Consider the following 24,416-nt stretch of genomic DNA (forward strand, 5'->3'; position numbering starts at 1 on the left):
TTATTTCAATATTCAATGTCCAGCCCCAAACAATAAACCTTCTCTGTAGCACGCTATTCTTGCATTATTTCAGTCGAAATCCGATTGCTAAGAATTATTGTATTGATGTGGTTCAGGAACCACAGGACGCTACCTGTTGGTCATCCTCCTCTACACTATGGCTACAAGAATTGACAGCCACATGAGACTGCGCTCCATAGAATTTACATAAATCAGAGGGTAGAAATATTTCCTCTGCTCTCAATCACACCCGGTCTCTCCTTTTCAGTTGTTCCAGCTTTCGTTTCAATAGATTGTAGTTCTCCTTCGTCCCTGGGGCAGAGGGGTCAAGCTTCATGGAGGTTTCATAGTATTTCTTGGCCTGATCCAGATTTCCCCAGCGATGGTAGAGCACAGCTGAAATAGCAACCAGTTTTAGTATATTTAGGTAATGAACAATATTTTTCTTGAAAACGAACTTGAAAGAGAACCTTGAAGCAGCTTTGTACTATATTACACAGACTTTATATGTACATGAAACATGTAAATCTTAAAGGCAACTTACGCATTCAGAATATATATATTACTTTTTAAATACAGTCCCTTTCAGGTTATTTATTTGCAAATACATTTTTACATTTTGGGTGCAGCCCTGGGTACAGTTTTTTGGTTAAACATTATCTTACCGTTATTTGGATGTGGTTAGCTAGCTGTGTTTGGATATGTTGGAATGGTGTACCTTTCATTTATAAACACAATTAAATTGCGGTGGTACAACTAAAATGCAATTGCCGTGTATCTATTCTACATGTTTTCTGTAAAGACAAACACCCTCTTAAGCACATTCCTTGTACAGACAGTAGATAAGCTTTTGACCCATCTGATGTCCAACTCAGATCTCTAATTGATGCTGTAGTGTTAATCGGAGGTCCTAATACTGTGTTCAGGACAATAGTGAATAAGTCTGACTCTTATATGCACACTAGATGGGCCAACCAGGAGCATATACCTTGCCAAACAGCAATTTAGCAAGGTATGTGCTTTGTAAAAAGCTGCTAAGACACACATGTTTTTGTGTTCCTCTACATAGGTTTTATGCAAAGCAGGAGGAAACCCAGGGGTTAGGCATTAAAGAGACACTATCCTGGTGTCTGTGTGACACTTGATAAATAAACACCCCAGGCTTATAACATCAAGCTTCAGAGCCTTCAACTCTGGACAGGGATTATACATTTGTGATGCTCTGGGGAGAAAGAGCAGTTTGTCATTAAGTGATTTTATTGAAAACCCTGACAGAACCATTCAATCCCTGACACTGGTTAATTTATTAATTAGAACATCAAGTTCAAACTTATCCAGACAGCATAGGTTAGCTTTGCTTTATAATTCTCAGGTGACCCAAGCCAAGAAAAATAGCCTTAATATGCACCACAGACTTGTACAAGACAAGATGCCCAATCCATTCCAAAGAACACAGAGAAGCACCGATCAAGACTAAACAAAGTTAAGTGCAGTACGTATTTCTACAGTATCGGTAGAGTTTTAGAAATTGTATACAAACACACCATATCGTTCTAAACACATGGTAAGAATATTGAAGAACATAAAAATCTATATTCTATTTTCAACAAACCAATCCGATTACAATGTAAGGAATGGATTGTTCCTCTGTCAAGCCTACAAAAAGAAAGCTCATTGGCATTGGAACTTATGTGGTGTTAATCATCTCACCAACTGCTCAGAAAATCATTTGATTGACCTAATGTGCATCTGTGTTTTGCCATGTCCACTTCCTCCACAATGTTGTTGCCTTTCATGAATGTTTTAACTCAGCATGCCTCAAAAACTTTGACAGAATTCTGTGGTAAGAAAGAACAGGCCTCAAAAGAGGTTCTTACAGTTTTTAATTCCATTCACATGGTTTCTAAACAAAAGGGCTACACATTGCTAACAGTCATTTCTTCATAATGGAAAAGCTTCCCTTCAATATGTGGGTCTTTTGTAAATGCTTAATTTTTGATTGAAATTGATTTTACCCTTTTCAATAACTACACTGTAAGAATGGACGGTTACACATATGCCTTTTTAACATTCATTCTTGACATTGAGAATTCATTTTCCACTCCGTCAATACATCAAAGTATATGTCGGTTTATTCAATTTAAGAATGCAAATGAATGAATCAAAAGGCTCTTACCCAAATTGCCGTGATAACTTGCAGACGTAGGGTTAGCTTCAATAGCTTTAAGGAACAAACCTTCAGATTCCTAAATGAGCAAAATAATAGAGTCTTGGCATTACTAACTGCCATATGTCATCAAATTTGAACTTTTAACGAACGGCAACTTTTTTAGATCTTGAATGCGACAGACTTTGAGGACTTCCAAGTAGTTATTCACACATTATTTGTTTACACACTAGGTTTATATAGACAATACTATAGGTTGTTAGGATCTACACATATTTCACAGATCAGATATTTTGATACACTTTGTATCATTGGATATATATATTTTTTTTACTCCTAGATTTTAAAATCAAGGAATTCTTTCCATATGTGACACAACCATTAAATATTGGTAATGTTTTGATGGCAATTTTAAAGCAAACCTTGTATTTCTCTGCCTTTCCCAATACATTTGCTAATGAAAATATAATAGAATGGTCCTTTGGTAACAGCTTCAAGGCCTGTCTTCCAACAACTTCAGCCTGAGCTAGGTTTCCTGCAAATGAAGCAGAGTAGAGGTGTGACCAAAACGACTCTCTGCACAGGCTGATGTGTTAGTCTATAGACCCAAATTAAACACACAAATAACAAAAACAGCTATACAATAAATGGCCACCCCTAGTAAGTTTATTGCTTGGAAATGTAGAGGCAGTGGCCTCATCCCAAGTGCACTCTTCATAAGAGGACAGATAAGGGTTACACTGGGTTATCTAGAAATCTATACCTGGTTTTCATGCCTTCTTCTAATTTCTCAAACTGGCAACCATTAATCTCCACCAGATCTTCCTCTCTGTGATTATCACATATTGCATCTGATTCACCCTGAAACCTTCTTCTCCTGCTTTAACCCCTTGTTTTCCACTGGCATGCTTATTTGATTTTGCATCTGGTCCACCCTGAACACCTCTTGTTTTCCATTGGAATTCACCCTCGCTGTACCCCTTCTCTGGATACTCGTTTCGTTAGACTCTAGTATGCAAATTTCAAAAGCTCTCTGAAAACCCAACTTTTTTGAGAAGTATACAACCTTTCCTCCTAACACTCTTAGCCAGCATCCTAATCAAGCCATTGCAATGACCAACAACCTCTGCAGATCATCCTGACTGAATCAACTCATCCCCATCCAAAAAGCCCTCTTCTATTGTTTTACTTCCCCCTCAACCACCAGCTAAGTTCCTTTGTATTGTATTTTCCTTAATGTATTGTATTTCTGAGCAAAAAGAAAAAAAAACCCAGTAACGGGCAAAATGTAGGAAACACTTATGCCATATTGCATCACTGACAGACAGGATGGGTGGAGAATTACTACCTGTGTTATCAAGAAGGATGATCATATTGTTCCAAGCCAAGCTGTGTTCTGGTTTCAGATACGTGGCATTTCTCCATGCATTGAGGGCATCCATATGGCGATTTAAGTCTGCATACTAAAATCAAATGAAAGCTACTGAATAACCTTGGTACCATCGTTCAAGGACAAGCATTTTGTATTACTAATGCCCTGGACTTCAGTTTTTATTAATAAAAGATTTAGGTTTAATTGTAGATATTATATAATATTACTCACATGCATTCATCATCCTTCTAGGTTTTCAATTCTCAAGTAAAAATCCCTACGAGCAGTTATCACATTCTGATTAATGATTTCTTATTTGTAATGCCTTCAATGTAGAAATGTCCCTCGATGTTTTACGGTCTCCCCCAATTTACATCTTCCTGGTGATTTGTAAAGTGGTTCTACTGTCAGTCTCATTCTGCTGCTAACGTTTCTCAAACTTCCCAAACGAGTTCGCTATATTACATCTAATAAAAGCCAACAACCATATCTTACACTATTTAAAAAGGGTCTCAGTATGATGAGGTGTCTGTCAATGTGAGAACATAACCAGCAATTGCACAATTCACGTGGTCTTCAATGCTATGTATAGTCACAGCCACAATTGTCTAACAAATTATGGTTTTACTTTACTAACGGATTTCATCACCCTTTAATGAAACAGCTGCAGACATGTGTAATGTACATGTGTAATGTAAAATACTTGAGCATAACATGCAATTTTGTGGAAGCATCATATTTAACTTAATGTTTGTAGAAAACATACACACACATACAGTATATACTGTGGTAAAGTGTATGGGAGAGTGGTTGATGGGATATATGTCTCACCTGGTTACCTCAGCCAGGCCTGGTAGCAAACCCAGGTGCTCTCAGGTGAGGCTTCCTAAGCTCGTTACTGGGGAGGAGGCCTTAAAAGAAAGGGCTGTTAGGTTTTCAGAGGGAGGGAGACACTGAATGAAGGAGCAGCTACAGCCAGCGCTGCAGCCCACCAGGTATGAAGCTTTACCCCATACAAAACTGGTTACTTTGCTTTGCGTCAGACCTTAGGCTGCTAGAGAGGTATCCTGCTGTTTAGTTAGAGCCGGACAGGCTTATAGTTTGTTTTGTTTACAAGGTGCTCTGTGATTACAACATCTAAATAAACACGCTTTTACGTTGGAAACCTGTGTGAAACTGTCATTGCCGCCCCATGCGTGAGCTGTCCCCTACAATACACACACACACACACACACACGTGTGTGACAAAAACGTTGTAAAGTCAGAATGCTTTCAAAAATAGACGTGTTAAATCAATAATTGTTGTGGTCAACCTTTGCTTTCAAAATAGTATCAATTCTTCTAGGTACACTTGCATTGTCAGGCATTGTGTAGGCATATGGTCGGGTGTATGGTTAAACCATTATACAAAACGGGTGCTAATAAGCATCAGTGTAATATGTAGGTTGAAACACAATCATTAACTAAAACAACAGGAACAACGAAACTCACAAGGTGAGGTTGCTGAAGACAGTTTAATGTCAAACGTTTTACACCATGACTGAGAACAGCAACAAGACACAAAGTAGTTATACTGTATCAGCAAGGTCTCTCTCAAGCAGAAATTTGGAATCCCAGATGTTCTGTCCAAGCTTTTTTAGGAAGAAGTACAAAAAAAAAAAAGATGCAGTGGTCCACCAAGGTAATGCAATTTAAAAATCCTCCATAGGGCAACTTATGCCGCAAAAAGTTTATGAGAAAGATTACTTAGGTCTGTTGATGTCTTAAGTGGTCTACATATTTCATAAGGTGATTAAAAAAAGGGTCTATATTGTTTTGGAGGGTAAAAGAAATCAGGAAAAGCAGTGACATTGATGTACTGGTTCTAGAATATTCAGGAGAGAACAATAGTTAACCTAGTAATACCAGCTAGCATTCACAGAGTTCATAAAACAGCTAGGAAGATCTTTGACCCGTAGCTGTCATTGTTGAATAAATAAAAAAATCCTGACTCAGCATATTTAGTGAAACTACCGGACTTTAATGTGATTACGACCTGTGTAATAGACATTGACCTCTTGCTGGCTATGATATCAAATGTTCAGCTTTTGCTATGCACAAATGAACAACGTACTGGAATGTCTTAATTGGAATAATTAATCCTTCTCAACCTAAATTTCCCTTTCCTACTGAAACACCTTTCTTTAACTTCATTAAACATCTTATTGCTAAAAAATAATAGGAAATGGATTTGGTCAGTTCAAAGGAGATGTTTTATAATAACGGAGAGAGCTTCATTCCACAGAGATTAGTATTAAGATGCAATGGTACATGAATTGGGCTTTCGGTTACTCATCACTATGGCAACCGTTATTGTTAAACTAAAATTTAAACACATGAGAAAAATACAGTTAAACTGATCCCCCTGCACAACTACAAATATAAAAGAAATGAAACAAAATATTGCCCTGCCCAAATAATGAAGACAATACAACAAATAACACTAGTTCCTACTGCATAGCTGGTAAATTTACTGGTTTTTAACACAGGAGAATCCCATCTTGGATTTATAAATAGAGGGATTTTTTTCCTTAAGGCGGGAGATTGACACCACCCATACTTATTACCTTAACCCACATATAGGTCCTTTCGTTAGAGTAATAGTTGACAAGAGAGTTGTCTTCACTACTCATTAGGAAGGTCCAACTTTAGTAAGTTTCTGCTGCAGGAGAAGCGTGGCTGCCCTGTTTAATGTATAGTTACATTGAGATTGCTTCACCCTACAATACACAGGGCCTGCTCAGCGCTGGCCCTTTATAACACCTCAGGAAGCAGGTGCAGACTGACCATCCCTAACCACACTGTCACAAACCACCTTCAGCCAAACAAATGCATACAGTAATCTCAACCATAATGACACGCACTCGAACATGTACAACACGGGACACATGCTTGCTATAATCAGCTTACTTACCCTCAGGGACATGGGTCAGGTTCCTTTTGACACACTATGCGAGCTGCTACACTCTTGGATATCAATGGGGAAGTGATTAAAGACCGTGAATCACTCTCCATGCACTTGTCTTTTTTTGTATGAGAGATTCACCAACTTCAGGTTATGTAAATACGTTTTCAAAAACTCTCCACATATTAATTCTGTATTATGGGGGGAACAACTCCCACCTTTTTGCAGAAGGAGTTGGTGCTTAACACATTATAATATCAGGTAACTGAACTCTCCTGCAAACACTAAATTTAGTGAATGAACCCCATAAGTAAGAAGTGAGATGGCATACACTACGATCTTACTTAGGTTTCAAAAAGCAGATGGGTCTGTTCTTAAAGGCACATTTTTTATCCATCAACCTGTTCATTGCTCATTTCAGGTGGTTTATAAGGACTCCTTATTAATCTTTAGTTACTTCTCATGCTAACTTATTTTGCTCCCCCGCTAATGTCCATGGTGAAATTCGTTTGATTAACAGTTTGGAATATTGGTTGATAAAACATTCCTTGTCTATTTTGTGAGCTCACATAATATGGATTTTTAACTCTTACTACACAGTCAAATCCTTATTAGTGTTTTGGACTTGTGTACTTATGTTTAAATGTAAATGGTTAAGTTTAAATCTTACACAACATAAGGCATTAGCAGTGTATGTGACGAGACAGACGCTCTCTGCAGTTCTTCAGGAATTACGTGGAACCAGTTGACCTAGATATTAATATTGTTTGTACCTTTATGGGACAAATGTTGGTGGCAATAAATCTATATTAAGCACTCTGGTTCAGTGGCATATCCTGGCCTAGGCTGACCAGGCCTAGGGCCCCAGGTCAAAGGGGGGCGGCGAGGCCACCTGTGCCCCACTGCACAATGGGCCAGTTACAAGATAGGTCTTGATCTCCCCAGCCATTAGCATATGCAATTTAATGCATATGATATATGTGTGGTCCCTTTAAATTTTCATGGTTTGTTTTGCAAATGCATGGGGAGATTCTGAAAAATCCCCAAATGTCTTTGGTCCATTTTCCCACCCCACAGCTAAATGCCCTGCAGGAGATGCATTCAGTCACACTCATCTCTCTGCACATCATGTACTCGTCTCCAGTCACTCCAGTCCTGGCTCTGATCAACACTATGTGCAGGGGTCTGTTTAGATCTGGGGTCTGTGCATGTGTAAAGTCTTCTCATTGATTGAAATGGGAGCACTTTCCTGTAACGGATTAGCTGCTTAAAATGTAAATCAGTGAATGGAAAACCCCTATTAATATCATTGAATGCAGTTTACGGTCATACAAAGAGCCGATCAGTGGCAAGAAATTTCAGATCATGGGAGGAAGAGAGAAGATTTTGTACCATGGCTGCAAATTCTGCATCAGGTGTTTATTTTATCTGTTCAGCAAGAAAAAAATCTAAAAAGGCTAATCCTGCGATTTCACTGTCCAACAGACAATCACTGTTTATGATTGTTCATTTTAACGCATTCTACTTAAGGGATAAAAGAAAAACATTCAATGAAGTCTTTTGAAAGCCTAACTAGTAACACGGTGTGATCATTTTTGTTTCTTACAGATATAACGTATTACTAGAAACATGCCTAATATAAATCAGTTTGCGCTTATACAGTTCAAAAATATACTAAAGGTGAAATACACATAAGAAAAAAAAACACATTTAAAAAAATGAATACTCCACAGCACATTTTTTTGTCATCTGTAGTATAGAACAGGACAACAAGTGTTCTGATGAGCTACGTCTATTTCATAACCAATCACTGGTGTAAAACTTACAAAGGCAGTTTGATAAAAGCGCACTTACCAAGCGTCCAAGATTGTAATAACAGTCAGGGTATTTTTTCCTGTATTTGAGAGCAGTTAGGTAGCTTTTTTCAGCTTCATCAAACCTTGTCAGGCTGTTTTGTACAATACCTAAATTCATCCATGCAGCAGAGAAGTCAGGCCTGAACACAATACACAACAAACAGAACGTGAGAAGCTGCCACATGAACACCCCATGCCCAGTATTAGCCTTATTAAAGTGATTACCAATCATCATCCTTACATCGCCCCTTCCCCACTTACTGGATAGAGACAGCTCGTGACAACAGCTGTTCTGCTTCCTGGAGTTCATCCCTCTCTTTCAAGATATTTCCAAGGTTGTTCATTGCATGTACATATTTAGGGTTTAATCTGTGGATTGCAAAACAATGAAAGTATGTTGTGCGTTTGCAGTTGTCGTTCTTTTCTCCACTGTGTTTAGTGATGACTTAAAAGCACAAATTGCAAACTGTTTCGGTGGTTACATTAATTGAAAGGTTTTACTTTTTTGTCCCTGAAAAGTGCACATTCAGTGGTAAATGAGATAACCCCAAAGATAGATGAAGGGAATGTCAATAAACTTGTAACACCAAATTATAAGAGATAGAATAAAACACACCCTAGTAGGGCTGAAACAACTAATCGATAAAATCGATAATAATCGATAATGAAAATCGTTGTCAACGATTTTCATTATCGATTAATCGAATTGATTTTTATCGATTATAAAAATTATAATCCGACCTCAAACAGAGATCGGATTATAACACTAGAATCCAGATCCCCCGCAACGCTGCAGGGGACCTGGATTCCCCTCACTGTCGGCCGGTCTCTCACTTCCGTCTCTCTCCCCCTCCCATACACCCCTCTGACTCCTCCCCCCTCCCATACATCACTCTGCCTCTCTACCCGGCTCCGTTACTGACTTCATAGAAGCCTCAGCGTAAGTGAAGGGCAGTAACGGAGGCTGTCTGTGCGCATCGTACAGACCCCCACCGGCTGACAGAGAATCATCCTCTCTGTCAGCCGGTGGGGGTCTGCATCGCACAGACAGCCTCCGTTACTCACCTTCACTTACGCTGAGGCTTCTATGAAGCTGCAGTGAAAGTTCCTGTCAGTAACGGAGCCGGGTAGAGAGGCAGAGCGGTGTATGGGAGCCACCCTCCCATACACCACTCTGGCTCCTCCCCCTCCCATACGGCACTCTGCCTCTCTACCCGGCTCCCTGGTGTCTTGTGAACCTCCGTGGCTGACAGGAGACAGAGTGGAGTATGGGAGGGGGGAGGAAGCAGAGTGGAGTATGGGAGGGGGAGGAGCCAGAGTGGAGTATGGGAGGGGGCAAAGTGGTATATGGGAGGGGGAGGAGGCAGAGTGGTGTATGGGAGGGGGGAGGAGGCAGAGTGGAGTATGGGAGGGGGAGGAGGCAGAGTGGAGTATGTGAGGGGGGAGGAGGCAGAGTGGAGTATGTGAGGGGGGAGGAGGCAGAGTGTAGTATGGGAGGGGGAGGAGCCAAAGTGATGTATGGGAGGGGGAGGAGGCAGAGTGGTATATGGGAGGGGGAGGAGCCAGAGTGGTGTATGGGAGGGGCAGGAGCCAGAGTGGTGTATGGGAGGGGGAGGAGCCAGAGTGGTGTATGGGAGGGGGGAGGAGCCAGAGTGGTGTATGGGAGGGGGAGGAGCCAGAGTGGTGTATGGGTGAGTTATAGTGGTGTATGGGGGGTATTATGAATTTCAGGGCATATAGGGGGTATAAGGCATATCGATATTAGACATATCAGGGGGGCATAAAACATATCTGGGGGTAAAAGGTATATCAGGGGGCTCAGTGGCATATAGGGGGTATAAGGCATATCGATATTAGGCATATCAGGGGGGCATAAAACATATCTGGGGGTAAAAGGTATATCAGGGGGCATATAAGAGGTATAAGGCATATATGGGGGCAGAGTGGCAAGCTGGGGGTCAGATGTGCATAACCGGGGGCAGTTTGGTAAATAAAAAAAATTTAAACAAGGCTTTTTTCTCATAGTTTTTATTAAATATGAAAAATAGTTAACATATGATTTAATATTTACTAATAACTTTGTATTAAAACCTAGTTTGAGAAACTGTTTGGGTTCTTGTAGCTTTTATTATTATATCAGTAAAATAAGAAGGTGAATAGAGAGAGGCCATTGTGATAAAGAGATGAAAGTGTAAATTGTACGTTTTTTATTACATTATTTTAAATTGAAAAAAATTTATTTTTTTATCCGCTTAATCGATTAATCGAAAAAATAATCGGCCAACTAATCGATTATTAAAATAATCGTTAGTTGCAGCCCTACACCCTAGTAATTATAATTATATACTGTGCAAATAGTCAGGTGTTAAAAAATGCTGTAAAGTAAGAATAAATAAAAAAACAGACATGTTAATAGTTTAGTTTTATCTTTTAACAAAACGCAAAGTGAGTGAACAGAAGAAAAATATTTGGTGTGATCACCCTTTGCTTTTAAAACGTCATCAATTCTTCTAGGTAGACTTGCACACAGGTTTTTAAGGAACTCGGCAGGTAGGTTGCTCCAAACATCTTGGAGAACTAGCCACAGTTCTTCTGTGGATTTAGGCAGCCTCAGTTGCTTCTCTATCTCTTCATGTAATCCCAGACAAATTCGACAATGTGTCACTTCCAGGACTCCTTGATTGTTTGTAATGCCTTTGGTTGTTGTTTGTGGTCGTTGTCATACTACAAAATACATTTGGGGCCAATCAGATGTCTCCCTGATGGTATTGCATGATGGATAAGTACCTGCCTGTACTTATCTGCATTGGGGAGACTATTATATTTTGACAAAATCCCCAACTCCATTTGCCGGAATGCAGCCCCAAACTTTCAATGAACCTCCACCATGATTAACTGTTTGCCTTCAAACACTCATTCTTGTACAGCTCTCCTGCATTTCAGTAACAAACGGCCTTCTTCTACAGCCAAATATTTAACATTTTGACTCATCAGTCCCAAGCACCTGCTGCCATTTTTTGCACCCAAATTCCTGTGTTTTCGTGAATAGTTGAGTCGCCTCGCCTTGTTTCCACGTCGCTTTCTGGCCGCATGTCTTCCATGAAGACCATGTCTGACCAGACTTCTCTGGACAGTAGGTTGGTCTATCAGGGTCTCAAAGTTTTCTGTCAATGCTGAGATGATAGGGCTGCTGGACATAAGCATGATGCGTCTTTCATTTGCTGCACAGCTTTCTTGGCTGACCACGGCCTCTTCGGTCCTCAACAATGCTTCTTCAAAAGAGCTTGGGAAACCTCTGTCTGCACTGAAATTTCTGCATGGGAAAGACCTTGCTGATGCAGCATACCTACCTTGTGTCTTGTTGCTGTGCTCAGTCTTGTCATGGTGTATGACTTTTGACATTAAACAGTCTTCACCATCCTCACCTTGTTAGTTTTATTCCTTCTACACAGCTGTTTCTGTTTCAGTTAATGCTTATGTTTCAACCCACGTATTAAATTGAGGATCAGTTTTGAAGGCAAACAGTGGCAACACCAAATATTGATTTAGATTTTGCTTCAACATCAACATGTATGATTTTTTAAAAGCATTCTTACTTGACAGCATTTTTTCCCACCTGCCTTAAACCTTTGCTAAGGGAGACATATAATTTGGAAAAAAATACCTCACAGCTTCTCTGTAGTATTGAATAGCAGCTGCTTGGTGTCCTCTGTCTGCTAAGTTCTTACCAACATTATAATGTACCTGCAATTGTTTTTACAAATTGATAATGGTTACACAATGGAGGATCAAGAGATCACCTTGCATATATTATACTGATACTATGATAGAGATAAGTAGATGATGTGGAACGGCATTCAGTTTACTCAAAGTCATAAAATAATGACACTATATAGCACAAATACAAGAGAATGGCATCATCACGTGACAGCAGAAAATCTTTAATCAGAAGGACACCATGCACTTTTTAGCTCTAGTCCATGGTTAATGGCAGATATTGTGACAGGTGTACAAATAACATTGTATTAGCCATACATTTTACTTGCCTTGGAGTAAAAAGGCATATTAATACCCATATAGGTTGTGTGGTATTACTAGCGAATACCAAATTATTTTGCCACAGTGTACACGAAGGGGCAGGCTGTCTAGCCCAACTTATGACTTACTTTAGCATTTAGAGGACAGACAGACAATGCGCTATTGAACAATAACTCCTCAGATGTCCACTGGTGACTGCGATATATACAGCGTGCCACATTTATGGCCACAATTCCTAGCATGACTTTACCGAGGAGCTTCTGCAAAAAGAGAGAAATGTTTAGAGATACCTAAACATTATACTTGAAATTTGACTTTTTCCCTACTTCAAGATACTTGGAGTGGTTAGATATTAGACACATGTACAAATTATTTTTATATTTTCAGCAGTTTTCAGACTAAAATATGCCTGTGTGTTATACACACTATTTTTAAGAATGTCCTGTGTTCAGAAGCTAAGAATATTGACAAATCCGAACACTGTCTGAATAAATTACTATCTCCAAGTTTCCATTTAGAATAAAACATAGGAAATTATACCTATGAGAATACTTTTAAATAGTGAAATATAATATATAAACTTTCAATGTGTATATCATGAATTCACCTTAATCCCTTAATGACAAAGCCCGTACATGTACGGACTCAAACTGCATTGTTTTCAATGGGTTTAGGGACCGCCCGTTGTCCTTAAGGGGTTAAATTGTGCACTTAAAAAATGTAGCCATGGCCAACACTCACAAAACTGAATTATGCTCATTTGTACAAACAAAAATGTCAGAAACACTTAATTACCTTATTTTTAACTTGTCTACAGAGCTTACAATAGCCATAAGTGACCAACACACAATAACCTATACTGGGCAAGTAAAGCACCCGTTCTGCAACAGCAAACCCAACTCGGAAAAATACATTGCTTGCAGGTAGAAAGGGGATAATGAGAAACCCCAAACCCACTGTCAGGATTCTGTAAATGACAAACACAACGTAAAATGTACTGTTCAACCAGAGAGAAAACCACACTATCTCACATTGGGGTGTTAAAAACATATACATGTAACTCAACGCATAACATAAAAAAGCTATACACACAATAATAGATATAAAACGGTTTTGAATTACAGAGCTCTGGCATTACACACTTTTGATGCATTGTGCTGCATATAATCAAAACAATTTTTGAAGGTAGAAAAGCAAAAGAAGACAGGATGGATGCTTCCGTTTTCATTTTATTTTTTATATAATACTCTTAGTATTGTGATCACATTTCAGCTAAAAGTTTCAATGACAGACAGCATATTCCAATGCTCTACTGACCTCTCTGGTAAATCCTAGGACAGTGCACTTATCACGCAGCCTATAACTAAAGACTTAATACAACACAGTATCTGCCACAACGTATGTGAGCAGACACAAGCCGTAGAATTTTAAAGTATTGCAATTTCATTTGAAAAATAAATGCAAACTTGACATCGACCGGTACATTAAATATTATTTTAATAATATAAGGGATAACTTACTTAAAATCTAAAACCAAGCTAAAGAAACAGAATGTGAATCTGTTCCCCCAAAGAAAACCAGGGGTTTAGCAATTCTAGTAACTGTGGAGCAAATTGCAGATCTAATCCACTGGTTTCTTTGATGACCGCACCACTTTCACAACTTTGCACCAAAATTGCTCTTGAAACACTATCTCCATTAGTTACAAATGATCTCCATGTAAGCAGAGCTTTATAATCAATGCCTATATTTCCGCACACCACTAGTTTTATGAAAGGGGTGTGGAAAAGAATCTCAAATGGTTCATATAGTAGATATACTCCTTTCTAGTCTCCCCCTACCAGTCACACCGTGGTACTTCTTATTTGAAAACAGCAGTCTGGAAGAGGACGAGGCCAAATCCTACGACAGTAACCGGAAGCAGTGGAAACTAGTACGTTATTGTTACTGAACCACCTTATAAAATAAATTAGTTTGGATTAGGCTAAATACCCACACCCGATATATACACTCACCTCCGTTTTTGTCCATCAGTAGAGCATAGAGCCTGGTACATTAATCCAAACAGGCAGCACCATAAAGACAGAAGTGCAATAAGCCTCCAATCACTGATGGATTTGATAAGAGGTATGCATCCCATCGACCAATCAAAGCATAGCCACCAGGGGCACATCAGCAACCACCCATTCAAAGAATAGTAGTAATTATAGTTTACCACCTGTCATTGAAAGAAATAAAACAGATATATATATATATATATATATATATATATTGACACACACTGTATATAAAAATCACACATTTTTACTTATAAAATTGCCTCTTTCTTGACTTTATTTCCTGCTGATTTTTAGATAAAGGTACCTTAAACTAAGTGTTACTATGTAAACGCATGTCAGATTATATTATGTATACAAAAGCATGAAGCTAGCATGGGAAAAGACAAAACTCATTCCACTGTTGACTTCTTTGAAATGATTAGCATTTGTTATTCCATATAATAAGAGTTTTTAAATAGCACTAGTATGTAACTAATAGTAACAGGAGACTACTTTTCACTGTAGTGTAGACATTTCATTACATCAGTTATGAAGAATGGATAGTAGTGGGAAGCTTTTATCGTCCAGATGTGTAAAACCTTTTCCCCCTTGATAAAAACAAAACAAAAAACTACTTACTCTGACAAGAAAACTATCAGCAAAAGATGCTGGGTTGTCAACTTCTGTAAACAAAGGAGGTCCAGTGCCCATTATACGCCAGCGTACATACAGCACAGATACACCTCCAGACACCAAAAGGCTGATCCGTGAAAACAGTCCCTTGTACGGGAATGTAATATTCTGAAGATGCAGACAGAAACTGGTCTGTAGTTATTTTAACAATGTACGTTATACTATGCGACACACATAATATCCTGCTGGATGAGAAGCAGAAAAATAACACAATGGAATTTGTGTGCACAGTATCAGTGCGACACACAAATTAGCACCTTTGTACAGAAGGACATACTATGATGACCTAAAAAAAAATAAAATATTAAAAAATCCAGCACGCATTAGGAGATTATAGTAAGAACAAAGTTTGAGCACACGAATGTACGATTCCCTTTCCATCTGATCTTTTTTCCCCAGAGAATTTGTCCAGAACCTGCTGGAATCTCTATTCACCCCCCCCAGGCTGACTGCACATAATGCAATTAGGAATGCAAGGCTACATAGGTTTTCCTTCATCAAGTATTCATAAAATAGTAATGAAAATAACAATTAAAAATAAATTATACTGACCCCACTAATGTCATCATGATGTCATCAGGGGTACAATCTGGTTACAAGAGAGAGATCAAAAAGGGATCTCTAGTCAGAAGAATTTACAAAATTAAAACTGGGGGGGATGGAAAAAAACTGCCCAAAAACCATATAGCCTTCCCACTAGAATAATACAATTAAAAGGAGTGTTTGGACCCTACAAAAACATAAAAACCTTGAGAGATCTTGCATAAATTGAGTGCTTTTTCAGCAGTGACATCTAAATTGTAGAATAGATGGTAAATAAAAAAATGTCTTTTTTACAGTTTTACTATTTTTAATATATTATCCTTGGTATACAACAGGTTATACTTATAAAAATCGTATCAATAGAAACGGGCAACAAAACAGTATATGATTGAGTCCACTAATCACAAAAAAGGGAATTTATGGTTAAGCAAAACTTAAACACTGAAGATACCTATGGTCACAAAGGGGTTAAACAACATATACACCTATTGATTTATAAATTGGTTTCATAGATCTATTGTAACACTATGTTTACACATAGTTTGCACCAGCTTCGATGTTGCCATTCACAATTCCATATTCCTATTTGAGCCGCTTTATTCGAATAATCATATCACAAATAAGCTTCAGTATACAGAATAAATATGCATGGCTTAATCTGTATTTTCACTACAACATCAAAATCAGAGGGCAGAAGACGATGTGAAAAGGATATGAACATGGCTTCTTTCAAGAACGGCGCTCAGAGACAGACATGACATCACACTGTGCGGTTACTGAAGAACGAAGCAATCTGCTCTGAATGGAGAATAGGAAATCGGATATCCTCACCTCTGATGTTCTGTCCCTATGCAGTGCCTTCTGGATACATTCCACGATGTTTAACTTGCAGATTACAAAGATATCAAATACAGCATTCAAACCCTGAGGGAGACAATAGCTTTTTATTTTTGTTTACATAAAAAGAATTGGGAAGAAAAAAAAAAAATCACAACAAAATAGTTATTTTCTTCTTAAAGGGGAAGTCTCATGAAGGGAAAAAAAAAATTCTCCTTGAGCATAAAAGACGATGCTGTATGTCGTTTTATCTCATTTTGTCCAATATAATATGTTGGAGGCTGCTATTGCTGCCAGTAATGTGATATTATTGGGCTTCCCTTGCTCTAACACCACACACTGGGCTGATTCTATATGGCAATGCTAATTAAAAATCCATTCCTCCACAGAGTTTGATTAGCGAGAGTTTTTGAAGGGATGATTAAGACTAAGCCATTCTATTGTTTACCACAGGCAGGGAGTTTGTCTAATAGAAGCTGCCTGAAAACATACTAAAATTGTTTTATAAATAAGAAAACATTACAACATCTTTTTTGAAAACATATATTTCATCTGGTACTAGTAATGCAAAGGCGGACGTTCTCCTCTGATTAAAGATAAGGACAACCAAGATTCAAAAGACAAAAGTATTTTTAATAGGGCTTGGCTATTGATACATCTATATTGATATCTGTACGAAATGGAAAACACCAGTAATGCAACTTTTGGTACAGACATACAACAGTTATGTTAATAGTCAAAAGATGCTTTGCTACATCCATATTGAAAATAGAAGCATGTCTGCTTCTTCAGGACGCAGGGTAGGCCCCTTACTTCCAGTGAAGGTAAATCCTAATGCTTTAGCATACCGAGACATCTTGGCCAGTACCAAGGGGAATAGTTTGGGGAAGGCCCTTTTCTATTTCAGCATGACTGTACCCCAGTACACAAAGGTCCATAAAGACATGGCTGGATGAGTTTGGTGTGGAAGAACCTGGATGGCCTGCAGAACCCTGACCTCAACTCCATCGAACAGCTTTAAGATGAACTGGATTGGAAATTTAAAGCAAGGCCTCCTCGTCCAACTTTAGTCCCTGACCTCACAAATTATCTACTGGATGAATGGGCAACAAGACAACAGAAACACTACAAAAACTTGTAGAAGCTGTTGTAGCTGCAACCGGAGACCAACTACATATAAATATCTATGCATTTAGAATGCAATGTGATCAAAGTCCCTGTTGGTGTAACGGTCAGGTGTCCCAATACTTTTGTCCATATATACACATACGCACTTGCATTCAGTCATGCAAGATGAGAGAGCCACATTTTTATATAGATGTGTATTCCATAAAGAATTTTAGTGGTTTCCCTGATAAATACAAGGATCAATGCTTCAATATCACATTGTTTTTACAGGTGATAAAATGAAGGCTATGCAAGTCTCCCACTAAGGTGCTAGAGGGATATTTATCTCAAGAAAAAAGTTTTACAGAATAGCATATTAGAGTTTTTGTGGACTATAAGACACAATACCAGACCATTTGCAAGAAGACTTTATTAGCAGTTTACTTATAGTGGGGATGCAAGATGTGGACAATGCTTTTGAGCTGTTGTTTCACCAAAGTGTTGTATAGCATTCCAAATTTAACCAAAACAGGTTTCTTACCAAAACAGTTATCCCTTGTTCCTTACACAGCATGGCAATTGCTCCCAGGATTATACTAAGGATGACCCAAAATACAGAATAACTCCCAGCACTGACTGTTAGGAGAAAAACAGTTTTTAACAAATAAAAAAAATAAAACTTTCAGAAAGCTTTGAATGTTGGCACTTCTGATCACTAACACAGAGTGGGGCAGTAATGTAAACCCAATAGCATTTATTTGAAAAATATATATATACCATGACCCATTTCATTATTTAATATTATTTAATATTAAGTTAACAATAATAAGAATTATTATAATTTGGATTTTAAATCATTAATGGCGGTATATATATATATATATATATATAACATAACGGTAACCATAATATTAATGCAGTAATCATTAGTGTGCGACCAGTGTGTGAAAACAGTCCAGCATTCATTAATTCAAGGTTAACCACAACAGAAAGTTATACAGAGCAAACAACGTGTTCATACAGTAGATGACTTATTAGAACTGACCAGACCATTTTTACTTATATTGCATTCAATTAAATTTAATTACATTTAAATCAATGGGAGTGCTTTCAGCATGTGTCAGGGGGGCAACAAAGGCTGGTAAGCAGGAGATGGTTTATAGGAGATGTTTTCAGTTGAACACAAGGAGCCTCAGGAGTGGTAAAATGTAAAGAATCCCTCAATGTATTTGCAAGAGGGACAAGAAACCTAATTTAAAGAATACATTTACCTTTTCTAAGCATTAAAGGGTCTCTTAAAACTTCTTATTTTACTACAGAGCAGGTATAGTATTACATATAATTACAATGATTTTTTTTAACTGTGTGAGGGCAAGCAACAGTTTGTGTTATGTTGTTTATATGTAGTCCAATTTCTTATTTATACATTTTTCCTTAAAAAAAAAATAAAAAAAATCACTTACTAGAAAGGTAACATACGGGTCCATCAAGTGGATAATAAGACATGAACTAAATGAAAGGTTATTGTTTAGATAATGCACTGTGGAAATACTTACGTCCTGGAAGAGCTTTGCAATATCCAAGAAATGATAATATGACAAATAGCGCGCAGAGGAGGTCGGCTCTACCAACGATTCCTGCAACCTTAAAATAAAGCAAAGTGAGCAAACACCCAACCAACAGCATACATACCACCTGCATCAATGCAGCCCCAAGGGTTATATCAAGGGTGCTGTGGGTCAATGACAGAACAGTAAGCTTAAATGTTTACCCAGGAGGCATACTCTATCCATATAGCATTTAAACACAAAAAACGCCACAGCCACCATTAAAGTAAAGCTTAATACTTTGCTGTATAAAAACATATACTTTAAAGGGGAATCCAAGTAACATAACAGCAGTTGTGTTTACCCAATATTAGAATTTTGGCAGTCATTTTGCATTGATTGCTGCTGCTGTACAGATTGCGTCCGACGAAAACGGTGCGCTGTAGGTTATTCCAAAAGAACTTCTAACGGCACCCGAGGATAGTGAAATAAGGGCCATCATGCATTATTAAAATAAAACTACCATTTAAAAAAAAAAAAGTATTTGCAAGGCGAACATAGCTACGCAACACAGGAATTCTTTCATCCAAAACGCAAACGTCACATTTCTCCCACTAAAGAGAAAATGGTGTCGAAGTAGCGTTAAATATGGGAAAAGTACTTACGCATTCAGTATGTACTGGATGCACGGCAAACAACGAAGCAGCTAGAAGCGGTGCCTTTGGAGCATAGGTTATTTTTTTGCCTTTACTACTGCATGCCACAGCGCCAAACAGTATGGAGAAGACATCGAGCAGCAGGACAGAGACTAAACAATGTAATATTATATTGACAACATGAAATCCCACCGGGTGCAGTCCTCCTGCAACACTGTAATTAATTCTGCAACAAGACACAAGCAGACCAAGGATCTAGTAAGTGCATCATACAGTTAATTGTTTCATAATTTTAGAAGCACAAATTCACTCCAAAGTGGTCTTTCCTTAGCAAACATAAGCTGAACAAACATGGAGGGGTTTGTTTACTGCAGGAGTGTTTGAGTTTCAGCTCACTGACTTCATTGAGCAGTTTAGTCAGCCAGGAGCTTTTGCGCCACCTCACCTATTACACCATGCATTATGCAGGATCAGCCCTTCCTAAAGCAGAAACTTGGTTGGTCTTGGTTGGATGTTCATAATGAAGTTGGTAAAGCGGTTTCTTAGGTAAACTCACATGTAAACTCTCACTTTAGTGAATAAACCCTAAAGTGGAAATGTGATTAAACTGGCAAGGTCAAACATGCAATAAGTATCACCAATACGCTTAATGCACACTTTTTTTTCTAGAATAGAATATATACCAGCAATAAAGCCACAAATAAAGAACCATGCTAAGATCAATAAATATATCCCATAAAATAGTTTAATGTTAGTAGGGGACATTTCCAAAGCATAGATAAAAAAATCTTGAAATCTGTAAAAAATAAAGCAATAATGGGGGATTAGCTTCATATCAAAGGGAAAATAACCCTATGTTTTGTCTATTCAGTTGTCTGATCCAGAGACACAATTTAAAACCACTTTATTCATATTCCAAATGGATAGATACTGTGCATATCTATGCCCTCCAGGACATATTTGTAAACAAGAGAACTGTAATATTGCAGTACCCATGTGAAGCACTCTAGGTTGCCAAATGAGAGGTCACAGATCCTCTGTAGAGAAAGACACATTATTAACAGCAGAGGAGGTTGACCCAAGAACACATAATCTAGTCAATTTAAGAATCGGTTACATCTATAAAGTATACTGGATACCAAGCTACATACCAAACAGTGGTTAATTTGGGATTTAACAGACAAATAATGTATGTTCCACTGCCATTTCACAAAATACAATAGAATGGCTGAAAGAGAAAACAATGTGTTGCAATGGCTCAATCAAAGGTCAGACCTCAACCTTAAGAGAGCTGTTCATAAACAAAAGCCTGCAAACCTTAGTGAACTGAATCAACACTGTAAAGAAGAGCGGGCCAAAATTCCTACACAACAATGTGAGGGACTGATAAAGTCATACAGAAAACAATTACTTCAAGGTATTGCTGCTAAAGGTGGTTCTACAAGCTACTGAATAAAGCATACTTTGGCTTCTCCATTTTGGCTTTATTTTTATTAAACACATTATGATCCTGTGTAATATGTCATGTGCTGTTGTTCATCTGAGTCTGTATGTACCTAATTTATAGACCTGCTAAGGAACAGATGATTGAATTATATGGTTTTACATATCAGGACATAATAACAAAGAGGGTGTACATTCATTTTCACACTCCTGTATGAACGTTATATAGTGCAAGAAAAACTGTACTATATGGAAAGATTCTTGGTTCCCAATGCCCAAAAGAGTTATTTGTTTAAATTCCTTTGTGTGGGTCTCGTTAAAAGGTACTGTATGCCACTAGAGGGAACTTGTTATATTATTAGCTTTTCTTGATAGTGTACACTTTCGTTCTCAATCCGGAAAATATTAATAGGCCAATGACACACTTTGATGCAGCTATAGATTTATTTATTTTTACTGTAGCTTTTGTTTTCTTCCTAATGCTATATTCTTTCAAAAGTCAAAGCATGTAACATTTTCTCTTGCTTGTGTTATTAAAAACAGGGATAATGACCAATACATGATGTACGTGCGGCTGTCTGCTGGATATGCAAATACACCAAATGACAATGATTAGCTAACCACTACATCAAAGCACCCAAGTTTGGCGAGTCCTATCTAATTTTAAATGGCTGTATTGCTTATCCTGAAGCTGAATCTGTGGGACTGCACTGAATTTTAACCAATTTAAAGCCCTCTCTGGACACCATTAACGAGGCACCAGTGTCAAGTGAGGTGATTAACCCTGAGGTCTAGCCAAGAGTTATATGGCCATATCATGCAACAGAATCCCCAATATTTTTGCTTCATATAAGTGCTTTTAAACAGTATTTGCTGGGTGTGTTGACTTCCACGCACAATTCAACTTTAACTGGATAACAAACACCTTTTGTATAGCGTAGACCAGAACTGCAAACAGGTCAGGAATTATGTGTATCCTTGTGTGAAAACAAATGGCTTGCCTGCGCTCAGATTGCATCCTGTACGTGTGACTAGCATTTTGCACCCCTGGTGTAGAAGTAATGGATATAGCCAGTAGAATTAAGCCGCATCTATCCCAAGCTCAGACTCACTGGAAATGCTACAGTGTACAAACACATGCTACCTATCTTCAAGAGCGGTGAAGACATTTCAAAACAAGATCATCACCTGAAAGATAACACCGTCAGAGGTCTGTAGGACTTGTGACTTGCATTGCTGCTGAGTTTAGTGCCCCAAAAGTCATGTAACCACAGATCATCAACCGGGGTTTCTTCTCTGAGGTCCTGCAAATTTTAATATGAAAGTTTTTTTCATATATAGCAATATTTACAAAAACACAAACCTTTCCTCTAAGTGTAATAACATGTATGTAGTTTTAGTTCCATTCAATTCAAGACAATAAGGGGTGGGAACAGTTTTTAGTTACATTTGGAGATTATGCATGTTAACTCTTGAATACCTCCAGGAGTATAGAACTTTGTTGTAACATTTCCTTGGACATTACTATTTTTACTAATGACTAAAGTGTGGGTAGCTTTTTGAACTAAACTCAAAACACCGCTAAAGCGGAGAATCAAAAAGCGTATGTTTGAAGAATTGGGAATTGGTGCTTACGGCATATGGTTTAGTTGCTTTGTTCAGGACTAGCCTATGGAGAAATATCTTGGAAACGGACTGTGAAATTATTTTGCATTAGAACAATTTTATGTTCTTACTATGTTTAGGATGTTTCATGCACCTCAGAGCATTAGGTTAAGTGGACACAAGGTAAAAAATAAACAAAACAATTAAAGGGAATTGGTCCAATTTGCAACAGAAAATATTTACATTAAAAAAACATCTAATGTCAAAAACCCCAGGAAGCTCTAAGGCTGCTGGTGAACTATAACATTTGTCATGTGAAAGAACAAGAGCTATGGTGTGGAATTTCAACAATAGCAGGACTGTTGGCTGCACTTGCTGTTCAAGAACACATATAGAACGACAACTGTATTCCTTTCACATTTGGAACAATCCTAAAGATCCATGATAACATCAGTCACAGTGTTGGCCATACAACTATTACAGTATGGGATATTCATAAAGACTGCGTACCAAAATTCTACAATATGCTTTTCTATTAGCAATCCCTTAAAACGTCAGCACTACGGATGGAAAACGGTCTCAGTGTTACAATCTGGAGAAAAAAAAATAATGACAGACCTACTCACCTTGTTATTAATAATGGCTTCAGAGTCATCAAACACAAAGTTCCCATTGTAGCTGTTTGCGAAGCACAGAAAGGCTAGAAATCCTATAAGGAATCGGGCCCAGAACGTTGAGATATAAAATAACGGGATATCATGATCCAGAGCTTGTGCAGACGCCATATTAAGAGTTCATATCTAAGCAGACAAAAAAACAAAGTGTTACATCTTATTTTCCAAAGAAACACACCTGCCTATTGTTGTGGAGAAGCTTCCTTGTTGTGGACATAATGTGTAATTTTGTATTTAAGAGAAAATTATTATTGGTTACTCAGTAAAGGGCGAAAATTGTTATTAAACACAAAATTACCTTAAAGTTCTACCTGCAAATGAAATTCCACGCCGTTATTATTTTCTTATATTCCCAGTTATTATCGCATTATGCATTCTAACAAAAGAGAAGCATAGAAGGAAAGAAAGAATACGATCAGCCTATGATCAGCATGCAGTTATTCAGGAAGCATATGCATGCCAGACAAATGAAGTTGTGTATTTCAATATCAAAGGAAATTAAAACACCGGCTCTTTTTGTTAAATAAAGAATGTGATATATTGTCAGGTTTCACAATTACCAATCCTGACTATAGATGTCTATGTTCCATAAGGTGTATACATATTAAGGAAAGTGAAGAATGGAACTAATTCGCCCCCGATCTGTAAAACAAAACGTTAATTCCATACCAGAAGATGTTTACCTATATGATTCACCGCTACCTATGGGAGATGAACTACATTCCCTGTATGGGATTCATGGAGTCAGGAGCACTGAGCTGCACAGTAACCTGCTAATCAATGTCTTCACATCATTGTCTCCCAATAGAATAGTGCAGCTAATGCATTTAGTGAATGAAAGAGAACACCCGGTTGCTATAGTCACCATATAGTGCAAGCACCGGTAAGCCCCATT

The 24,416-nt window shown here is 38.0% G+C and overlaps 1 protein-coding gene across 2 annotated transcripts; it reads right to left on the reverse strand.

Moving 5' to 3' along the window:
* Window positions 1–244: 244 nt before the first annotated feature.
* On the reverse strand, window positions 245–23,632 carry LOC149299921 (protein O-mannosyl-transferase TMTC4-like). 2 transcript variants are annotated; one of them, XM_089485902.1, is made up of 17 exons: window positions 23,474–23,632; window positions 22,431–22,546; window positions 19,809–20,025; window positions 19,149–19,240; window positions 18,138–18,219; window positions 16,484–16,576; window positions 15,056–15,217; window positions 14,393–14,595; window positions 13,173–13,344; window positions 12,506–12,637; window positions 12,004–12,083; window positions 8,601–8,708; window positions 8,338–8,479; window positions 3,516–3,630; window positions 2,590–2,702; window positions 2,177–2,246; window positions 245–396 (listed from the first exon to the last, which is right to left on the reverse strand). In XM_089485902.1, the coding sequence occupies exons 1-17, from the start codon at window positions 23,630–23,632 to the stop codon at window positions 245–247; spliced, it is 2,208 nt and encodes a 735-aa protein (XP_089342028.1). The 2 variants fall into 2 exon arrangements, with proteins under 2 accessions (XP_089342028.1, XP_089342027.1); XM_089485901.1 differs by having other exon boundaries at window positions 18,138–18,228.
* Between the last annotated feature and the right edge of the window lie 784 nt (window positions 23,633–24,416).

The sequence above is a fragment of the Sceloporus occidentalis genome, unplaced genomic scaffold, assembly GCF_023333645.1.
Source record: "Sceloporus occidentalis isolate IW3139 unplaced genomic scaffold, rSceOcc1.0.p SCAF_27, whole genome shotgun sequence".
Classification (NCBI taxonomy): domain Eukaryota; kingdom Metazoa; phylum Chordata; class Lepidosauria; order Squamata; family Phrynosomatidae; genus Sceloporus; species Sceloporus occidentalis.